Consider the following 20,963-nt stretch of genomic DNA (forward strand, 5'->3'; position numbering starts at 1 on the left):
TATTAGTCCACCTTGCAGGTTTGCAATTAGAGACAGTAGCTCATCTTTCCATGCACAGTATGTGTGCACATCATCCAGCCCCTAACATTGCTGCTGGCTGGATATTTTTGGTTAGTTGACTGTGGATATGATGTTTAAAAACCCTAGCAAAGATGCTTATAACAACTCAGCCATGTCACTAACATGTCAGTGTCAGCATTGTGCTAGAGAACGATCCACAAATAAAATAATATTTGCTCAGTAGTTATACTGTGGTTCTCCCATTCCATTTTTTAAAATTTCCCTTTCCACTTTCCTTTCCCTTAATGGCCTAGAGGTGACTCATTATGCATAGTAACAGATAGACTACAATCAATAAATGTAAACCTACAAAGTGACGATATGCTTTGTAGCTCATCTACAGGCCAATGTGACTGATATGTGACTAACGCTCATGTACTAGTGCTTAATCCAATTTACTGTGCCTAGTTGCTCTGTTCCTTCTACAACTATCTTTCACTGTTTTCTGATCACTTGTCGGAGACATATCTCTCATCAATGCTGAGTCTTGGAACAGCTTGAGGCTTGGATTGTACACTGCCTCACTCATAATGTGCCAAAACCAACATCTGCCATATAATATATGTAAATGTAAATGCATGCATATGGACCAAAATACATTTATATGCACACCTACACCTAGACAGATACACATTAAAGCGCAAACACTTAATCATACTCACATAAACCCCATCCTGCTGTAGACACCAAAAATGAGTTGCCAGTTATATTTAGAGAAATAAAAACCCTTACTCACTCCTTCAAGCAGTGGCATTCCTGCAAGTACTGGACAGCCAAATGAGCATGCTGCCCTTCTCCTGACAATATTTTTTAATTTCTCTATTACAGAAAGTTCACCAAATGCAAGAATGTCTTTTGACAAAGTATTTGTCTCAGATATATTTGTATATTTTGCAACGAAGGAGAAAGTGCATCTCTGTCCCTCCTATGTCAGCTTTCTTCGCTAATTAATGTTCACTTGCCAGTTTTTCAGTTTTCTGTGTCTCTCCCCCTCAAAGCCAGTTTCGCATGTGGTGAGAAGGCGGCATAAACTCTGTATATGCTTTATTTGAGTTGATAAAAGAAACGTAATCTGTAGCAGGGGTCAACAATCCAAAACACAGTCAGGGGTGTCCAACTGGATACGCAAAGGGCCAGTGCGGGTGCAGGTTTTCATTCCAATCAACCAGGAGCCAGGTTTTGTGCATTCTGGGTTGCTTTTCTGCTCACCATGGTTGTAAAGAGTGATTATTTGAGGTGCTGTAACCTTCAGCTCGAAAAACAGCTATTCTCATCTGACCTCTCTCATCAGCAAGTCATTTCTGCACATAGTCCTGCCACTCTTGTTTTTTTGTTTTTCATTCAATTTTATATAAACCTTACAGACTGCTGTCTGTGGAAATTCCAGGAGATCAGCAGCTTCTGAAACATCCTGTCCGACACCAACAACCATGCTATGCCAGTTCATGTGAACTTTAACTGAAGTTCCCGACCTGTATCTGTATGATTTTATGCACTGCGTTGCTGCCACGTGATTGGCTGTTTAGATAATTGCATTAATGAGCAGGGTTCAGGTGCAGGTGTTTCTAAAGCAGCTGGTGAAACCATACCAACCATGTTTTTAAACACACTTGTAGGAAAACTTTAAATTACAATACTTAGGTGTGCACCCAGTTATGTGATAGGATTTTCACTCTAAAAGAACAATATTAATATTTTGGTGAAAGAAATCTTGCCAGGGGGCGCACGGTGGCTTAGTAGTTAGCACGTTTGCCTCACACCTCCAGGGTCCAGGGTTCGATTCCCAACGTGGCCCTGTATGTGCGGAGTTTGCATGTTCTCCCCGTGCTGCGGGGGTTTCCTCCGGGTACTGCGGTTTCCTCCCCCAGTCCAAAGACATGCATGGTATGCTGATTGGCGTGTCCAAAGTGTCCGTAGTGTATGAATGGGTGTGTGAGTGTGCATGTGATTGTGCCCTGTGATGGACTGGCACCCTGTCCAGGGTGTACCCCGCCTTGTGCCCCATGCTCCCTGGGATAGGCTCCAGGTTCCCCGTGACCCTGAAGAAGGAGTAAGCGGTAGAAGATGGATGGATGGATGGAAATCTTGCCAGGTAGAAAGGTTCCTTGGAAAGTTTGCACCAGGGTCTAATTAAAATTTCTTAAACTTCTCCAACATAACATTGTTATACGAGAAACACAAGAAAGCAACTAATTAGGAAACCATTCTTTTAAAAAATTGCAGAAAAAAAGAGCCTGTGCGGAAAATCAAAGCATTTTTTATGAGAAGCTGAAAGTCTTATGGATATTATACAGCTTATTGGGCTTCGAAAGTCTTGAGAATACAGTAATTGTGGGAAGTGGGAAGTATCTATTATAAACTCTGGCAGCTGAACGGTATTTGTTTCTTCCCACATGAACCCACTTTCATTCTGCCATTCGGAATGTACACACCTGAATCACTCATTTATTATTTCTACGTGGTTAATATAATTCCCAAGTTGGTTGTTGTCCACTTTTTAGGCATGGGCTGTAACAAGTTCTGTCCAGACACACGTTTCATGCCATGTGCGCCAGTGATGTCAGGCTCTGTGCTGGTTCCCTCTGTGTTCCCACGTCTCACAACTCCCTCACACTTTCTTTCTCTCTCTGTCACCTTCTGTCTCTGACTCTCTCTGTTTGTCTAGCTCAGTGCTTAATTCATTGGACTTCTGACTGGAAGGTTGTGAGTTCAAATCCCAGCACTGCCAAGCTGCCACTGCTGGGCCTGTGAGCAAGGCCCTCGACTGCTCAAAACGTATATAAACGAATGTAAGTCGCCCTGGATAAGGACGTCTGCCAAATGCTATAAATGTAAATGTGTGAATACTAATGATCATGACGTGTGCATCTGCACATTTGTGTGTTTCTATATTTTATGGTTTGTGTGTGTGCGCATATGCCTAGGTATAATCCCTGATTTGTCAACATGCTCTGAAGGCAAAATGTCCTTTAAGTATTCTATAAGCATTCCTTAAATGTACTTGCAGAAAACATATTGCACAGAGAGTCTAGCACACACACATACTCCCACATTTTTTGAGCCTGCATTTGATCCATTCTTTCTTCTTTCATTCTTAAATATAGAGTCTGCAGTGCTGCTGCTTTACCCGGTCCTTTTTTTTTTATTTTTCTCACCTCCAGCCAGCACACTCCCCCTCTCTATCCACCTCTCCCTCTCCTCTTTTTTTCAATTCCTCTCTTTCTTGACTATGCTATTCTAAGCCTGACACCAGGGTGCTGATGTAAACTTAAAAGCACCGGATTCATTTCTTTTTAATAAGCTCACTGAGCTACTTGTTTCCGGTCAGTCACAAGTAGCTGTCTCAGGAAGGGAAAACTCCTGCGCCACAGCACATTATTTGCTAAAATAAGCTAAACATTAAAGAAACGATTTTCATCTCCAACACTAGCAACTGGAGAAGACTTCCTATGCCCCCACTCATCCTTATTACGTTTATTACCTCTCCAATGGCTGAAACTCATTTACTCATTAATTGGTGAGGCTACAGATAAATACGCAACCTAGAAACAAACACAGAATCCTTATGTTAGAACATAAAACGCACAAAATGCCAAATGATTAGGTTATATGATGGATTAATGCTATATTTAACCTTCACAATCCAATGGCAATATAAACGTAACAAAAAATGAGACTATTACATCTTGCCATTGCCATTTAATATTTTTATTTCATGTCATCAGCACCTCAACTAGTTTCCTATCCAAAAATGGTTTCAAAGAAAAAAGGGATATGGATGTATATGCAGAACCTTTATTATATTACAAGTGAATGAAAAAAACAAATGAAGCTGTTTTGTTATTGTATCACATTATATTGTGTCCTCCAGTTCAAGTTGACATTTCAGTGATTTGTTGCCTCTCCCCCACAGTTATATAGGCTGAGAGAGTACAGAGTAGAGTTACATTTAGTAGCATGTCATAACAACAAGCTTCATGCTTTATGACTGCTTTTAATCCGTCTAATTCCTAAAATGAAAAAAACAGAATCCCTATTAGCAGGGTTTATGATATTTACAACATTAAGAAATACATTTCACATTCTAGGTGAAATTCAAGACTAAAACCACCAAATACTTTGGGGTGGGTGATATGACTGCAATCTTGGGGTCAGAAAGTCTTCAAAACTCAATTCAAAGCCACCTACATCACCACAAGAAAAAAGCCTCTACTCTCATCCAAAAACAAACTCAAGTGTTTTCAGTTTGCAGACACTACTGGAACTTCAAGTGGGATCGGGGTCTATGGTCAAATGAAACCAAAATAGAGTTTTTTGGAAATAAACACCAGAGGTGGTTTTGGCGCACACAGAGAAGTGGCCATATGGAAAAGTACCTCATGCCCACAGTTAAATATGGTGCTGGCTAGTTTTTGTGCTGTTTTTCTGCCAAGGACCTGGACATTTTGTGAGGATACATGGCATCATGGACTATCAAATATCAACAGATATTAAATGAAAACCTGACTGCCTAAAACTTAAAATGGGCCGTGGTTGGATCTTCTAGCAGGACAATGATCCAAAACATACATCAAAACAACACAAAAATGGTTTACTGACAATAAAGGTCTTGCCATGACCATCCCAGTCCCCTAACTTGAAACCCATAGAAAACCTGTGGGGTGAACCGAAGAGGAGAGTCCATCACCATGGACCTTGAAATGTGAAGGATCTGCAGAGATTCTGTATGGAGGAACGGTCTCAGATCCCTTGCCATGTATTCTCCAACCTCATCAGGCATTATAGGAGAAGACTCAGAGCCGTTATCTTGGCAAAAGGAGGTAGCACAAAGTATTGACTAAAAGGGTGCCAATAATTGTTGCACACCTAAATTTAACAAAGAGGGTTTTTTTATATATATATATATATATATATATATATATATATATATATATATATATAAACCTGTGTTGTGTTTGCAATTGTTTGATATCCATGAGAGCATAGTGTTTTTTTTTTTTAAATGATTTTTTAAAACAAAAAATCAAAAGGTTAAACAATAAAGAATTTTTCACAGCCTTCTTTGCTCATATTTACCAAGGGTGCCAATATTAGTGGAGGGCATTGTATATACATACAAGCTTTGTTATAAATTTTTATTTTATGACTTATACATTATCGAGTCAGTACAAAACATTTTAGATTTCTAAACTTTAGTTTTCCAGCACAAAAATGCTTGTATGTCAGTAACGAAAGCAGTATATTACGTAAGAGACACTTTTCAGACAAAAAACACTGTCTGCAGGGTTTTGCTGCAAAAATAAGAAGCGTGTGCGACAGTCAGAGTCTCCAGAAGAACCGAGGCCGGTTCTGCAAGATGCTCAATAAAACGTACCAGCTAATTTCCTTACACAACTGCACAAACTGCACCTGAGACTAATATTTTTTGAAAGTGTTGTCACACCAATTAATCACTTTGTTTCATTTAATACTGTTTACTGATTTTTAGAGTATTTTTAACATTTTGAAAAAAGTAATCTCATTATTTCTGAAGGCATCTTTGCTCTACAGCAAATATATATTTTGAAATACTTGCGATATGTTTAGTGATTCTGATGCTAAGGAGGACATTGCTAATGCAACTACAATAGTGTTTTATAGGAGAAAATTTTAAATATAAAGAATAACAATCAGATTTTGCTGCATATCTCCTAAAGCCAGAAGAGCAAGAGCTTCTAACTCAATATTTTTCATAAATGTTAAAGGTCAAATGAAAGGGGAAAAAAAAAATCCATTGTAGTAGTAGTGGAGAGTAGTAGCAGTTGTATCTGTTGAAAACAGACTAACATGTCAATAAGATTTTTTTAAAAGAACTATAAAAAAAAAATAACCCCAGTATTTCATAGCAAAATAAATCTCTGATGTCATTGAAGATCACATGTTAAATATAAAGATCATACTGGGCAAGTCGTTCTACACTTATAGCTTGTAGGCTTCGAATAATCTAGACGTAGTATCAAGTGAACAAAGTTAGCAAGACCTATCACAGCAACAATAAAGCTAGATTTAACACTGACACTGTGACTGTACATGAAGCGCTACACATTGCATGATGAAAAAAAAACTAGCAAACTTCAGCACCACAAAGCTTGCACCAAAACACCCTCCAAAACAAGAAAAGGATTTTTATTACATTGACCTTCTCTTTGTTGAAAGCTCTGTGGAAGACTACGAGTCCTGGGTTATAAAGAGGCCAAAATTGAGCCAGAATAAATATGCTAATGTTTCAGCTTCAGTGCATCAATGCAAACATCAGAAAAGAAGCTTGGAAAGAAAGCAACATGAGGTGAGCATGTGCAAAGAGAACAGTCTCTCTAGGGAGTTTTGTATTTATTTATGTATTTATTTATTGTAATGTTATTATGCTATTTTGTGTACTGTAGTGCAGTGGTAGCTCAGGGTGTTCTTGGCTATTGATTGGAAGAGTGAAAGTTGAAATTTCAGCACAGCAAAGCTGCCCTTAAGCAAGACTTCTCCTGGGCCACTGTACCATAGTTGACCCAGCACAGTGACCCCAACTTTCTTTCCAAACTGGCAAATAGGGAAAAAAAAAGCTCTCTATCCTTTATTGCTCTCTTTCTGATGATTTTCACAGCCATCGTGCACTTTTATAATGTGTCAATATGCTACACCAGTTAATAAATGACGCCTCAACCGTTAATTTAGATCACTGACATTGTGTGATATAATATTGTCTATAATGTATATGTAGAGTTACTGTTCATGTTCTTCCCATGTCTGTGTGGGTTTCCCTCCAATTTCTGCTAAATATTGGTAGGAGTACTGGCCACTCGGAATTGCCCCTGGGTGTGAATGAGTGTGTGGATGTGTTTGCATGAAGCATTCAGAGTATATTCTTGCCTCATGCCCAGTGGTCCCCGGATAGATTCCACATCCACCACAACCCAGAACAGGATAACGCTGAAGATGACTGACTGAATGAATGTTATCTGAAGAAATTCTGAGGCATTCCATCAAATAGGTATCTTGCTAGCCTTATGTGCATAGCCAGATAAAATTGGCACCACTTTTTCCTGTCAATTTTTAAATAAAATTTGATAGAATTTTTTTTCATAGAACATGTAGATGGTTACTCTTTGTCCAGGCACTCTACGCGAAAACTTGCAACCTAGCTAATTATCTTACTAATTAGAAGTCAGTGTAGATTATGCTTGCTAATCAGATTCTCAGTGTAAAGTGTTCAGCGGGATGAGAATTGCCATAATAGAACGTCTGAGTTACGTAGGTAACCCTGTTCTCTGAGAAGCGAACGTGACATTGCGTGAGCTTCACGCTGTGGGAAGTGCCCTCACGCGTGACCGGCATCTGAAGCTTGTGTAACATCATGCTACTTACAGGCCTGCCATGATCAGGTGACATGGCAGTTAAGCTGCAATTCACAGGTATGCCCTCGTTCCACTCTCAGGGAACAGGTTTACATGCGTAACCCAGACGTTCCCTTTCAAAGGGAACTCAACGTTGCATGACCTTCACACTGTGGGAACGAGAATACCCACTCCATCATACTGAGGGTATGGCCTGTTCACCTCAGGAACTTCCTGTGACTGGGTGATATTTCTATGTGGAAATATGTGTCTTTTAAATCTATCATCACAAACCAGTCCTCGAACTGAATCTATGTAACGATAAGTTTGAGCGTCAGCATCTTGAACCCGTATGTATGAAGAGTACGGTTCAGATGATGCCAATCCAAAATTGCCTGCATATTCCTGTCTTTTTTGTGGACCAGGAAAAACGGCTGTAAAAACCTCCCTCCCTCAGGGAACGGGGTACATGTTCTATGGCCCCTTTGTCCAAGAGGCTAGCTACAGCAGGGTTCGAGACATTATGGCAGAAAGGGAAACATTTTCACAGAAAGTATTCACAGATTGTGTTTTCTTTACTATTTGGTCTGATGAGCAACCTGACGATATGGCATGTTTATTATTTTTTTAAGTTGACAAAGTAGTGTACATTTATTCCCCCATGTCAAATTCAAAACAGATGTTTCATCTGTTCAGGACACCAGTCAAAACTGGTACCATGAAACATTACTATGAAACAAAACATAACCACTTCTAATTGTCTTATATATCGCCATCAACTAATCATACCTGTTGTCACTATTCAATCATGTTATGCAAAACACCAACAGTATCTCCGGTCACTAGCACAGACCTTCAGTGAGCTATCACTGCCCCCAAACAGCATCAACTGAACAATTTACAATAAAGACATGCCTGCATGAGCATTCATCATGAACACTGTGAAGGCAAATAAGATCATGATGAAGGCCAAGTGCCAGAGCGATTTACATTTCACATTTAGTCACTGTGCTTGGTATTGGTCATAAGCCACACAGAAGGGTACATATTTATTTATGCTTTGAGGTCATGTTAAGGTCACCTGACTCTTTCCTCTTTGTCTCTCATTTTGGGTTGTTATCTCTTCAATTAATGTTATTTCTCTCCATTTCACCCCTCTGTCTTCTTTAACTCGTCTCTTGTAATTACTTCTCTGACAAATATCCCCTCCATTCTCATTTGTTTTCACCTATCTCCATTCCTTCCTTCTGTTTGACCATTTTCACTCTCTCGTTTGGGGGTTTGACTTGCCATCCATTCTTTCCTGGTAATTTTCTTTCTTTGTTTTTGATTGCTTTGACTTTACCTATGATCTCTCCATCATTTCATCCAGCCAGCCAGCTTGAAATCACCTGTCCTTTCTCTTCTCACCTGGACAAGCTATCTATCATTACACAGGTGTCAGCATGCTTCATGGACTACTCTCTCATTGTGTCATTGTGTGTGTGTGTGTGTGTGTGTGTGTGATCTTTTCCCTCAAGCCATTTTCTAGAATCTTGTCTTAATATTGGTTATCTCTCCGTCTCTTTCTCTGACCCATACACAGACACATACACACACACACACACACACACACAGGCCCAAAGGAGATCATTATCACCTCCACCTGCCCCCAACACACACACACACACACACACACACACACACACACACTTGAGACGTGACAGTAACACTGAGCTGTCAAAACAAACCCGGGGATCAGGGTGAGACATCGGTCTGCTCTGAAACACAACACGCACACATGCACGCACGCACACGAATACACACGCACCCACACACACACTCATATGCAAGCATGCTGCATCCACATAAACAACATGCTTTTAATTCAGACAACATTTCAATGAATGAATATTTCAATAATCTAACCACAGTCAAATGAATTCTTCTATATTTTTGTTGTGTTTGCTGTCTATGGGGGACTGTGTGAGTGTGTTTGGGGAGGGGAGGAGAGCTGGGGTGGGGGTTTGCATGTTTTTATCTCTTTTTGGGGATTTAAAGGATAGGAATATCAGACAGTTTTGACCTTTAAGGAGCTACATATATATATTTATTATGTTTTCTAAAATTAAAGTTATGGTTAGATTTATGTCAGTGGAAGGATAGTGTAAAAACTGTACATGTGTATGTGTGTAAACAAACAAACAAACCTCAAATCTATAACTCTACTTGCTGAACCGTGCCCTCTGTCCATTTTTAGTAAAAGTACAATGCATGGACACTCTAAATAGATGCCATACTGCCCTCTGCTGCTTCTTTTAAAATTCATACAGAATTATTACTACATATATTTATATAAAGTATATAATTAGCTATTCCTAACCAGGTATACCGATTCAGATAGCCTTTGGATTGTTTATGATTTGTCTCAAGGACTTTAACATCCAGCCGTCAATGTCCATTTTGACCCCAATCAGTAATCAATCTAAAGATCACTACTTCTTCTAATGCATTTGCACCAATTTACAACCTCAGATGATGTGACATCATATAATGTGCAATATACCCCCACCGCCTCATTCCTGACTGTGCGGCAGCCAGAAAAATACATTTTAAAGCATAGATAAATGAGACACTTTGAATATTTTATTTTTACAGGTATCTCAATCAAGACAGATGGTTTCATTATGTAAACCAATGTCTCACCATGATGAGATGTTTAGTTAGCATGTAAGCAAAGATCTTGTGAGCAAAAATAAACTAAATATCAATAGCACTCACACACTAACAACAACACCACAAACAGCCAAAAACAGTTAATGAACCCTCACAGTTCTGGAACATGGTATAATAAGTACCTGTCCAAATGACATTTACAGACTGACCCTAGCAAACTGACAGACTAAATAAATACTGAACATTCGCTACTCTAGCTGTATAATTGACTGATAAGGCACATCACAGATATTTGGATTTTAATCACTGGGCGTCAGTGTGCAATCAATTAATGAAATGAAAATGCTGACAAACGTTTTGTTTTACAATTCATTTATTTTTTATCAAGAGGTACAGCTTCCAAACTATATGATACACCTGCCTCATTACATGGTTCTCAGTTAGTAGTGTCCATCACTGGTCCTGTATACTGTACTCAGATTCTGGTGCAGTTTGGTGTCACACATCATGAGTCATATCAGGTGTGTTTGAGCAAGAAAATGTCACATTACTCCCTGAAGTCAAAATTGTTTAAGGTGGTGTCACCTCTTCTTGTGGTTTCATGGACGGGATATCAAGACACAGCCAAAGTTAGAGAGCTGTCCAATATGGAGGGCTAAAGCTAACATCCCTGATGGTGTTGTTCTCTTGGTATCATCCAAACTGGACCTTTCGACACATACTTGAATGTCTCACTGCTAAGTACAAATATATCCAAATACAACAACGATTCTCTCTCAGAAAAGAGTGAGTTGCTCTCTTCAGGTGAGGGGGAGAACTTGCCCCTGGTGGAGGAGTTTATGTATCTTGGGATCTTATTCATGAGTGAAGGAAAAAGAGAGTATGAAACTGAAAAGTGGATCAGGTCAGTGGTAACAGTGTTTCAATCACTGTACAGGTCTGTGTTGGTCAACCAGGAGCTCACTAAATGACAAAGTTCTCTGTTTACCGATCAATCTCTGACACTCTCTTCAAAAGAATAATCATGCAAGTACAAGCTATGGGAAGAAGGTTCCTCTGCAGGGTTGGTGAACTTACTCTCCATGAGGAGCTGGACAATCAGGGAGAGCCTCAGTTGGTTGAGGAAGTTTGGGCACGTTATGAGGATGCCCCCTGGTCTGCTCCATTCAGCGGTATCAGGCATGTTCCCCTTTATAGAGACTCGAGGACATTCCCAGGACCCACTGGAGAGATTATATCTCAGAGTTGGCTTGGGAACATCTGGGAATCAACAAGGAGGAGCTAGAATCTTTGTGGATGCAGACGTTTAGATAGACCTTCAGGGCTGAGTCAGTTGAATGAATGAATGAATGAATGAACAAATGAATGAATGAATGATTAATTTCTATAACAACTTTGATAGTTGTTTCGACCACTGTAATGTGATTGTGAACAAACAAACAAGCAAACAAACAAGCAAACAAACCCCATGGCTTTGCTTTATGGACCCCATCTTTAAGAGCAATGGCTGTATTGATTTCTCTTTATTTTTAGACATCTGTATCGTGTATGTTCATCTGATATCAGTAAACTACTCATCCACCTCCATCTAGTAACACCACAAACAAGAGTGAAATCTGATTATTAGATGTCCGTGCAAATATGGAAAATTAATGGTACTTCCCACAAAAAGGTCAAGTGAATAAAGGAGCATGAGAAGCTTTTGCAGCAAAGCAGTTTCAGCCCTCTGGGATTAGCCTGAAATCTATCATGAGTGGGATAAAAGTATCAGTGAAAGCTTTCAAGCTCCCAGACACTGTCAAACTTGGAGGTCAACACAGTGTCATTTAACAGTGCCCTGTGAAACATATTTCACTGAGTGAAATTGGTCTACTAAAACAACTTAAAGAGCAAAGAACCTGGTTAAAATCAATGGCTCCTCTTGAGCTCTTCTCCGACAGCGTGAACTTAAACAGCGGGAGGCTTTGTCTCGCCCCCGCTTTTAAACTTTACTTCAAAAACTGTTAATAAAACGCAATAGACAGTAACCATGACTGCATTAATGGGGTTTCAAGGGTCGTTTGTCGGGCCAGTTGATCAGAGGGATTGCTTTGGATGGCAGAACAAGGCTTTAATCGGCATGCTAATTTCACCTGCAGAGAATAAAACTGCCGGCAGCAAGACGAAACCGTAATTAGGATTATATGTCCTGCCAAATGCATTCTCTCAATGGCTTCGAAATGAACAGACAAAATTAGAAAGTTACTACAGAGATAGTCCAGGAATAGGTAGCATGTGATTTGGATAATGATAGGAGTGCAAGAGAAGCTTTGGAAGGGTTCTGTCATCAGCTGACACTCCGAGTTTTGCAGTTTCTCTAAAACAAAATTGGGCAGGATGTAGAAAGTGCAACTGTTGCTAGACTGTTGCTTAAGAGGTGAAAAAAAACATACCCACAATCTTTGACAGAATAATAGATTAATGCATAATATCATACTCATACATGGAAGAGCTTCAGTTAATGTCCACAACAAAAAATATGATCTCAGTGACTTTGATTGTGTCATGGTTATTGGTGCCAGACGAGCTGGTTTTTAGAATTCCAGAAACTGCTGATCTCCTGGTGTTTCCACACATAACAGTCTCTCTAGTTAAAGGAATGGTGCAATAAATAAAAAATAAAAACAGAGGAGAACGTCTAGACTGGTTTGAGCTAACAGGATACAGTAGGTACGGGAACTCGAATAAGCACTCTTTACAACCATGGTGAGCAGAAAAGCATCTCAGTATGCACAGAACATCGAACCTTGACCACATCTGGCTCTGCTCCTGTCAGCCAAGAACAGAAAACTGAGGCTGCAGTGGGCACAGGCTCACCAAAACTAAACAGATGAAGAATGGAAAAACATCAACTGGTCTGATGAATCTTGATAAATTTGAACATCACAGCCTATCTGAGTATCGTTACTGACCATGTGCATCATTTTATGTCCACAATTCTGCCATATACTGGCTACATCCAGCACTATAATGCTCCATGTCACAAGCACAAGTTTCCACTGAACATGAGTTCAATGAGTTCAGTGTACTGTACAGTGGCCTCCCCAATCACCAGATGTGAATCCAAGAGAGAACTTTGGGATGTGGTAAAAAGGAACACAAACCTGCAGAAATCATGTCAACGTGGACCAGAATCTCAATGGAATTTTTCCAAGGCCTTGTGGAGTACTTGCCAGGAAGAACTGAAGCTGTTCAGAGGGAAAAAAGGGTTTCCTACCCTATATTAGTATGGTGTTCCTAATAAAGTGGCTGGTGAGTGAATATGACTACATTATGTTCTATATTAAACATATTCATCCTTCAATTCCTTCTTCTTCAGTAACCGCTTTATCCTGAACCCATAACTGTCTAAGGTTCCCCGAGGAACCATTTACATTCTAAATGTAAAAGACAATTTTATATGGTCTGCACTTATATAGCACTTTAATCCAAAGCACTTTACACTGTGTCTCATTCACACACCAACGGTAGCAGAACTGCCATGAAAGATGCCATCAGGAGCAACTTAGGGTTCAGTGTCTTGCCCAAGGACACTTCAGTAGTGGACAACCCGCCCTACACCCTGAGCCACAGCCACCCTGAGTGATTACATACATATATATATATATATATATATATATATATATATATATATATATATATATATATATATATATATATATATATATATCATGCTCATATATTCTATTTCTGTGAAAGATAATAAATATTTTGAGACTGAGAACCAAGATGGCTGCCAGTATGCTGGTTATATAAACACCTGTCGATCCCATATGTCTGGCACTGAATTGTTCAGTTTTTAGTATCATTTGAAATTGAAATCAAATCAAAATCTACACATCACGTAGAGTCTTGTTTTAGAGCAATTTGGTAAAGAATACAATCAGGCAACTCCCTTGGGTTTTCACACATAAATGCCGAGAGACCATCATTAATCCACTGTGCAATACACAGCAGTTCGCCTCAATAAGAGATGACAGCCATGAAGGAGAGAGAAGAGATAAAGGGATAGGGGAATGATATACAGAGAAAGGGAGTCGAGAGAGAGAGAGAGAGAGAGAGAGAGAGAGAGAGAGAGAGAGAGAGAGAGAGAGAGGGAGCTTGTCTTCAATAATAAAACTCATCAAATTAATTTTAAGCCTCCTTTAATGGCATTTAAAACAATTTGCAGGTTTGCTGACTTTAAAATGTCAAAATAAATACATTGCAATCAAATGTCAGAGCATGAGTGTGTGTAGCATTCAAATTTAAATGTGAGTAGGGTTTTGTGTGTGTGTGTGTGTGTGTGTGTGTGTGTGTGTGTGTGTGTTAAGGCAAGATTAATGGAATAACGTGCTTACGTTGTAAAGGCAGGGTTGTACTTGGCTCCTAAGTAGTATGAGTACAGGTTGAACATGCCGATCATGAAGGCAACAAAGACCATGATGAAGATAACCATGAATTTGAAGATGTCTTTAACTGTGCGTCCCAGAGAGATCTGCAGCGGCCCGAAACTCTCGTTGGCTGGAAGGATGTACGCGATGCGTGAGAAACTCAGAACCACTGCGATCGCATACAAACCCTCTGAGATGATCTGAGGGTCTGATGGTCTCCACTTATTCCTGGCTGAGGGAGAGAGAGAGAGAGACAGAGAGATATATACACTTATCCATCTATCTATTTAATCCAGTCCTTATGGCACAGCAGTTGGCTAGTATATCTCTGTATATAACCTTAAGACTATCTTCAACTTTATTATGTTAGTTTAAATTAGTGTTAAACTCTGCTGAGATTTTGTTTGGAAACTGAGATAGCACACAAAGTATTACAGACATATTCTGTATCAGTCAGATGAATAAAGACTAGCTCTCAACAAAGATGCTCACACACCCAGACACGGTTTAAGGTTCTTGTTCAAGGACTCAATTAAGACAGCTGGGATTTTACCTCAAAACTGTCCAAGCAATAACCCAAAGCTTTGACCAATGAGCCACCATACTGTTTCTAGTGCCATGCGTCTGTCAGATATGCGTAATGCAGTCATGCATGTTATTACCACCTTACACCAGTAGATAGCAGCATTGATAACAGCTCACACAGGGGAAGAAAAACAAACAGTGCTGTGATGTTTAGACTTGTCATGTACAATATACTGACGCTGTATGTTAGGATTAAAGTCCTGAGCAATGACACAAGCTGGATCTCATACTAGTGTATACAAAGGATATATAATGGTCACAGTCACAAGCAAAAACAACAACTGAGTAAAGAGTATTTTTGTTTAATATTTAATCTTGTAAAGATGATGATCTTATTCTTTAGTTCCTGGACTTGAGCAGTGCTCAAAATCCTACTCCATTCAATTCATTGCCTCAAGGAATGATGAAAATACTTAAAGGTTGTTTTAAATGAACACGACAACAACAGTCTAATGCATAATACATAACACATTCTGCAGTATTTCCAAACCAAGCCCAAGAACAGAAGTGAGACCTGGGGAACAGGAAATCTTTTTACTTCTGCCATGTAATTGAGGTGTTTTTACTTCCCTCTGGCAAAATGCCTCGAATCCTTTCAAACCAGAACCAGCAGGCATTTCAAAGAAACCTTTGTCCCCCAGTGCAAACTCCCTGGTTATACCACAGTGATGCTGAATCCTTCTATTTGATTGTTCAGAAGGTGTTGTTTCCTTTTCTATAACATGAGTGTCGGCTATCCTGCAAACCACAGATTTATATGAATGTGTTCAGTTTAATAAATGATCGCTCTAGTAACAACTAATTTATGCGACACTCCACAATATGGCTAATAAGGCTAATAATAAAAGGATTTAAAAAAACGTTAAAACCACTTAAACAGAGAGGTTTGTTTAGCATTTATGGAAGTAGGCTTCATTGTCTTCAGTGTTTTGTAACAGTCAGTAATTTTTCTGACACGGGTCTCAGTAACACGACAAGCTGCCATTCATTAATAAAGTAGAATTGTGATCAGAGGCTCACTTAACTTGTAACTTTGTACATATTCTGTTTTGCAAATGTAGAAGCACAAATTAGGTAATTGATAAAAACTGCCAATCTGGACTTTAATAAAAACATTCAAATGTCTAGAATTATATAGATTTGCCAGGAATTAGAGCAATGCCTCAACACTTCCCCAACAGACAGTGAGAAGAATGGTGACAGAGGCAAAGAACAACCCAAATAACTTTCCTCAATTTTCTGAATACTGTTAATAATTCTGGAGTTGCATGCAGTCTTGTACTATATTATATTATTTTGTATAAGCAGCATTATACATAGGAGTAACATTTCCATGTACATGGTGACCTGGTGAAATAGTAACTCACTGTAATTATGAGATACACAGTGCACATGTTTACAGTACAATATTTGAACAGCTGCTGTCAGGAAATTAGTGTAACTCTCAATATGCCTCAAGAGCTTAGAATTGCACCATTAAATCCACTTTCAAAAATGACAGCAATTTTACAGACATCCCCCCACCATAGTTAATTTGAATCTCTTATGTAGAGTGGTGCCCTCACCATATGTGAAGTAGGCGATGTCGGCAGGAAGTGAAGCGTTGCTGATGTCATGATTGGGCACATGGAGATCTATGTAAAGTTGTGCTTTAGATGCCTTCAGGAAAGCCATGAAGCGAGCTGTGAAGGACGCGACAAAGATGGACAACATGCCGAAGTCCAGAACATTCCAGAGGTGCATGACATACTCACGTGGACCATCAGTCCAAATTTCTTTACACTCTGACCAGATCATACCTGAAAGAGAGAGAGAGAGAGAGAGAGAGAGAGAAAGAGAGAGAGAGAGAGAGAGAGAGAGAAAAGGCATTGTACAATTAGAATTAGCTTTCCCAGAGCGCACACACACAAGGGGCTGCAAATGGATTATTGAAATGTATCTCTAATCAGACTCATATCTCCTACAATTACAGCTGCAGACAAAGAACAGAATGAGACTCAAACACACACACACACACACACAGAGACACACACACACACACACACACACACACACACACACACACAGATACACACTGAGCATGCACACAGCACATATTCTCTAAGAGATTGCTGTAGTAAGAATGAAATGGGTTATTACTGACAAACGCACACACACACACACACACACACACACACACACACACACACACACACACACACACACACACGTAATAGCGGTGCAAAACCAGGATGGAAGGAGACAGAAAGAATGTGAAGACTAGATGAGCTGCAGAGTAAATAATAAGGAAACTACTTGTAATGTTAAATTACCACTTCTACCATCCTCAAGTTTGTACTTTCTACTACAAAACACCATCCACTTGCTGAAATTCTATTCCTAATTGATAAGTAGCGTTTGTGCCATTTCTGTTCCTTCGATCAGTTCCCCAAGTACGAGGTGCATCCTGTGCTCCCCTTCTACACTTGCATACTATTCACACATGATTTACAGACATATCATTGCTTTAAGACTATATGAGAAGCACGGCTTCCCATAAAATATTCATTACAATGCAACATTGTCACTCTAGGTGAAATTCAATATTCTGCGAATCAAAATATCTGCAATATCATGCTGTTTATTTGTTTATTCAATTCAATTCAATTCAATTTTATTTGTATAGCGCTTTTTACAATAGACATTGTCTCAAAGCAGCTTTACAGAAATATCAACACGGTATACAGAAATTAAAGGTGTGAATTTATCCCAACTGAGCAAGCCACTGAGTGGCGACGGTGGCAAGGAAAAACTCCCTAAGATGTTTTAAGAGGAAGAAACCTTGAGAGGAACCCGACTCAGAAGGGAACCCATCCTCATCTGGGTAACAACAGATATTGTGAAAAAGTTCATTATGGATTTATATGAAGTCTGTATGGTGTTAAGAGCAGCCGTAGTCCCAGCAGTCTGGAATTAAAGAAGATTTGAGCTCCATCCAGAGGCAGAGAGGATCTGGATCTCTAGTATCTCCATAAATTCGTGAGGGGCTCGGTGAAAGGAGAGCGGGAGAAAAAAGATAATTATGACTGCGAAGTAGTAGAACAGAATCTAGTCAGGGTAGGCTTGAGTAAACAAATACGTTTTAAGCCTAGACTTAAACACTGAGACTGTGTCTGAGTCCCGAACACTAATTGGAAGACTGTTCCATAACTGTGGGGCTCTATAAGAGAAAGCTCTTCCCCCTGCTGTAGCCTTCGCTATTCGAGGTACCGTCAAATAGCCTGCATCTTTTGATCTAAGTAGGCGTGGCGGATCATATAAAACCAAAAGGTCGCTTAGATATTGTGGCGCGAGACCATTTAGTGCTTTATAGGTTAATAAAAGTATTTTATAATTAATGCGAGATTTTACTGGGAGCCAATGCAGTATTGATAATATCGGTGTGATTTGGTCGTATCTTCTAGTTCTAGTTAGGACTCTAGCAGCTGCATTCTGGACTAACTGGAGCTTATTTATATTCCTACTGGAACATCCAGACAGTATGGCATTACAGTAATCTAATCTAGAGGTGACGAATGCATGAACTAGTATTTCCACATCATGTAGTTTATCACAAACTGTTTTTGGTGGACAGCACAGATTACATGAAAATCCCGTTTGAAGCCCATAGATGCACCTCTGCTTCAATGGGATCCTATGGCAGATACATGTGTTTTAACGGGAGCAAATCCAGTCCAAATAGGGCTGGATGAATGCCATTCTGTGTGAAGTGTTTCTTCACCAAAAAAAATAAAATAAAACAAAAAATTGCAAGAATATGTGATTACCCTTCCTTATATTAAAGATTTGGAAAGTTCCTGTCTGCTGTGTTCTCACCACACAGTGTACTACAGACACAAGACAGATGTCCTTGGGGTGGATGAGGTATATGTTACTTGTGGATTACATTAAGACACTTTTAAGGTCTTTTCTCCTCATTCTTCACTTTACTGATGGAGCACAAACAACTTCTTTCAAGAAATGACTGCTGCAGTTCCTTAAACTAGATGTATATGTTTCTTTATCTGTGAATAGTGAATAAATGCCTTGGGTTCAGTGGCAGCATTCAGACCTACCTGCCAACTTTAGTTATGATCAGACTGTTATAACGCCCAAGGGCGATTACATTAAAGTTTCTACAATGTTACCTTGAAACACACACACACACACACACACACACACACACACACACACACACACACACACACACACACACACACACACACACACACACACACACACACACACACACACACACACACACACACACACAAGATACCACGTACAAATCTCTGATCAAATGCCTCAAAATCCACTTATTAAAAGTCTTTGGCCTGAGCTGAAGCAGCTTAACAGATGGAATTGGATAGCTTACACCATGGGTCATCACTGGTGGAATGAAATGTGGGTGCAGACCCAGAAAATTATTTCAGAGAATCATACTGTGTACCCAAAAATTATTTTCTTTCAGGAACTATCTAATATCACGGCTTCTGCATCAGATCCTTTGTTCCAGTTAATCTCATGCATTTATATCAATGATTTAGCTCAGGTCTTCCTGAATGTTTGCTAAGCTGAACGCTTACTACCTTAATTATTTCACTTGGGTACCCCATTGGGATATTTAAGCTAACATTAAAGGAAACTTTTGTAATAAATTTGCAAAACGTGTTACTTCTAACATGCTGTAGTTCGTGAAATATGAACATCTTTACTATTTTTTTTTGTTTGTTTGACATTTTTGCTATTAAAGAATTACTTAAAAAAGCTTTAACATAACATTTCTGTCAGCATTATAAACCTCCTGCAATGCCATCACGATCCCCTAGGGGTTCACAAACCCCTGATTGGAAAACTAGCTGATTAAAAGCAGTTCATAAAGAAAAGGGAGATTTTTCACAGCTTTCATTTAATTTACCATCTCTGGTCTGATTTATGAAGTGAGTGGAAAAAAGGTGATGGTGGAAATGTTTTAGAATGTTTGGACAGAGACGAATGCATTTATTCTCTGCTTCAAATTCAAAACTGATGTCTCGGAGTCCATTGTATGATTGTATTCAAAAATAACAATAAAGCACCACTGCGCAACAAAACACCGTTTCTGATGTATCCCCACAAACTAATCACTGATGGCTAAAGCATTAAAACTGTAAGTGCTACCACCATTTAGTAATATAACTTGCAAATCTGGAATTTTGTAGGCAAGAAAGTTTATGTAGCTGAAACCTCACAAATTTACTTAAATTCACCTGGCTTAGAACATTACATCAATAATAAAAATGCAAACAAAACCCTTCATTAAAGCTATAGACATTAATTGTGCATTGTCCAAGAAGACTCTTTCCACTCATTTACAACAATATCCTACTTCTCAAAAAGCACTTAGGTTTCATTCCTCCATCTTGTCATGGGATCCGTGACATCATCAAACAATGTAGCACAATATTTCTCAGATGCACTCACATGTACACAGAAACTCCCGATGTGTTCATTAAAATAGTAATGCACACATTCATTTCTGTCATATCACAGCAAACCAGCGACTCCATTTCCCAGAATGCATCACTAACTACAAACATGGCCGAAGAGGGCTACACTCCCTCCCTGCCCCATCCCCTACCCCCCCAATCAGAGACACCTATTCTAATTGAAACTCGCAATCACACCACACATAGAAGAGACTGTTTGAACACAATGTCTGTGAAGCATACGCTCGGTTGCTTTTGTCTATGTCATAACTAAGCCTTTCTAAATGTTGTTATTCTGGTTTTGGACTTTGTTTACCCTGCTGACCTCGATTCTTGGCCTAGCCTAGTTTATGTCTGTTTGACGTTGTAGAATTCGGATTTACCCTTTGGACTTGTTGTTT

At 39.3% G+C, this 20,963-nt stretch overlaps 1 protein-coding gene across 1 annotated transcript in view; it reads right to left on the bottom strand.

Annotated features, from left to right (window-relative positions):
* The window catches only part of trpc7b (transient receptor potential cation channel, subfamily C, member 7b), an 85,406-nt gene that overhangs the window by 19,203 nt on the left and 45,240 nt on the right, over positions 1–20,963 (bottom strand). The window contains exons 6-7 of the mRNA XM_017484652.3: positions 16,642–16,875; positions 14,459–14,723 (exon numbers count right to left, since the gene is read on the bottom strand). Coding sequence (XP_017340141.1) covers positions 14,459–14,723; positions 16,642–16,875 — 499 coding nt within the window. The remainder of the gene's footprint in view (positions 1–14,458; positions 14,724–16,641; positions 16,876–20,963) is intronic.

The sequence above is a fragment of the Ictalurus punctatus genome, chromosome 14 (genome assembly GCF_001660625.3).
Source record: "Ictalurus punctatus breed USDA103 chromosome 14, Coco_2.0, whole genome shotgun sequence".
Taxonomy (NCBI): Eukaryota; Metazoa; Chordata; class Actinopteri; order Siluriformes; family Ictaluridae; genus Ictalurus; species Ictalurus punctatus.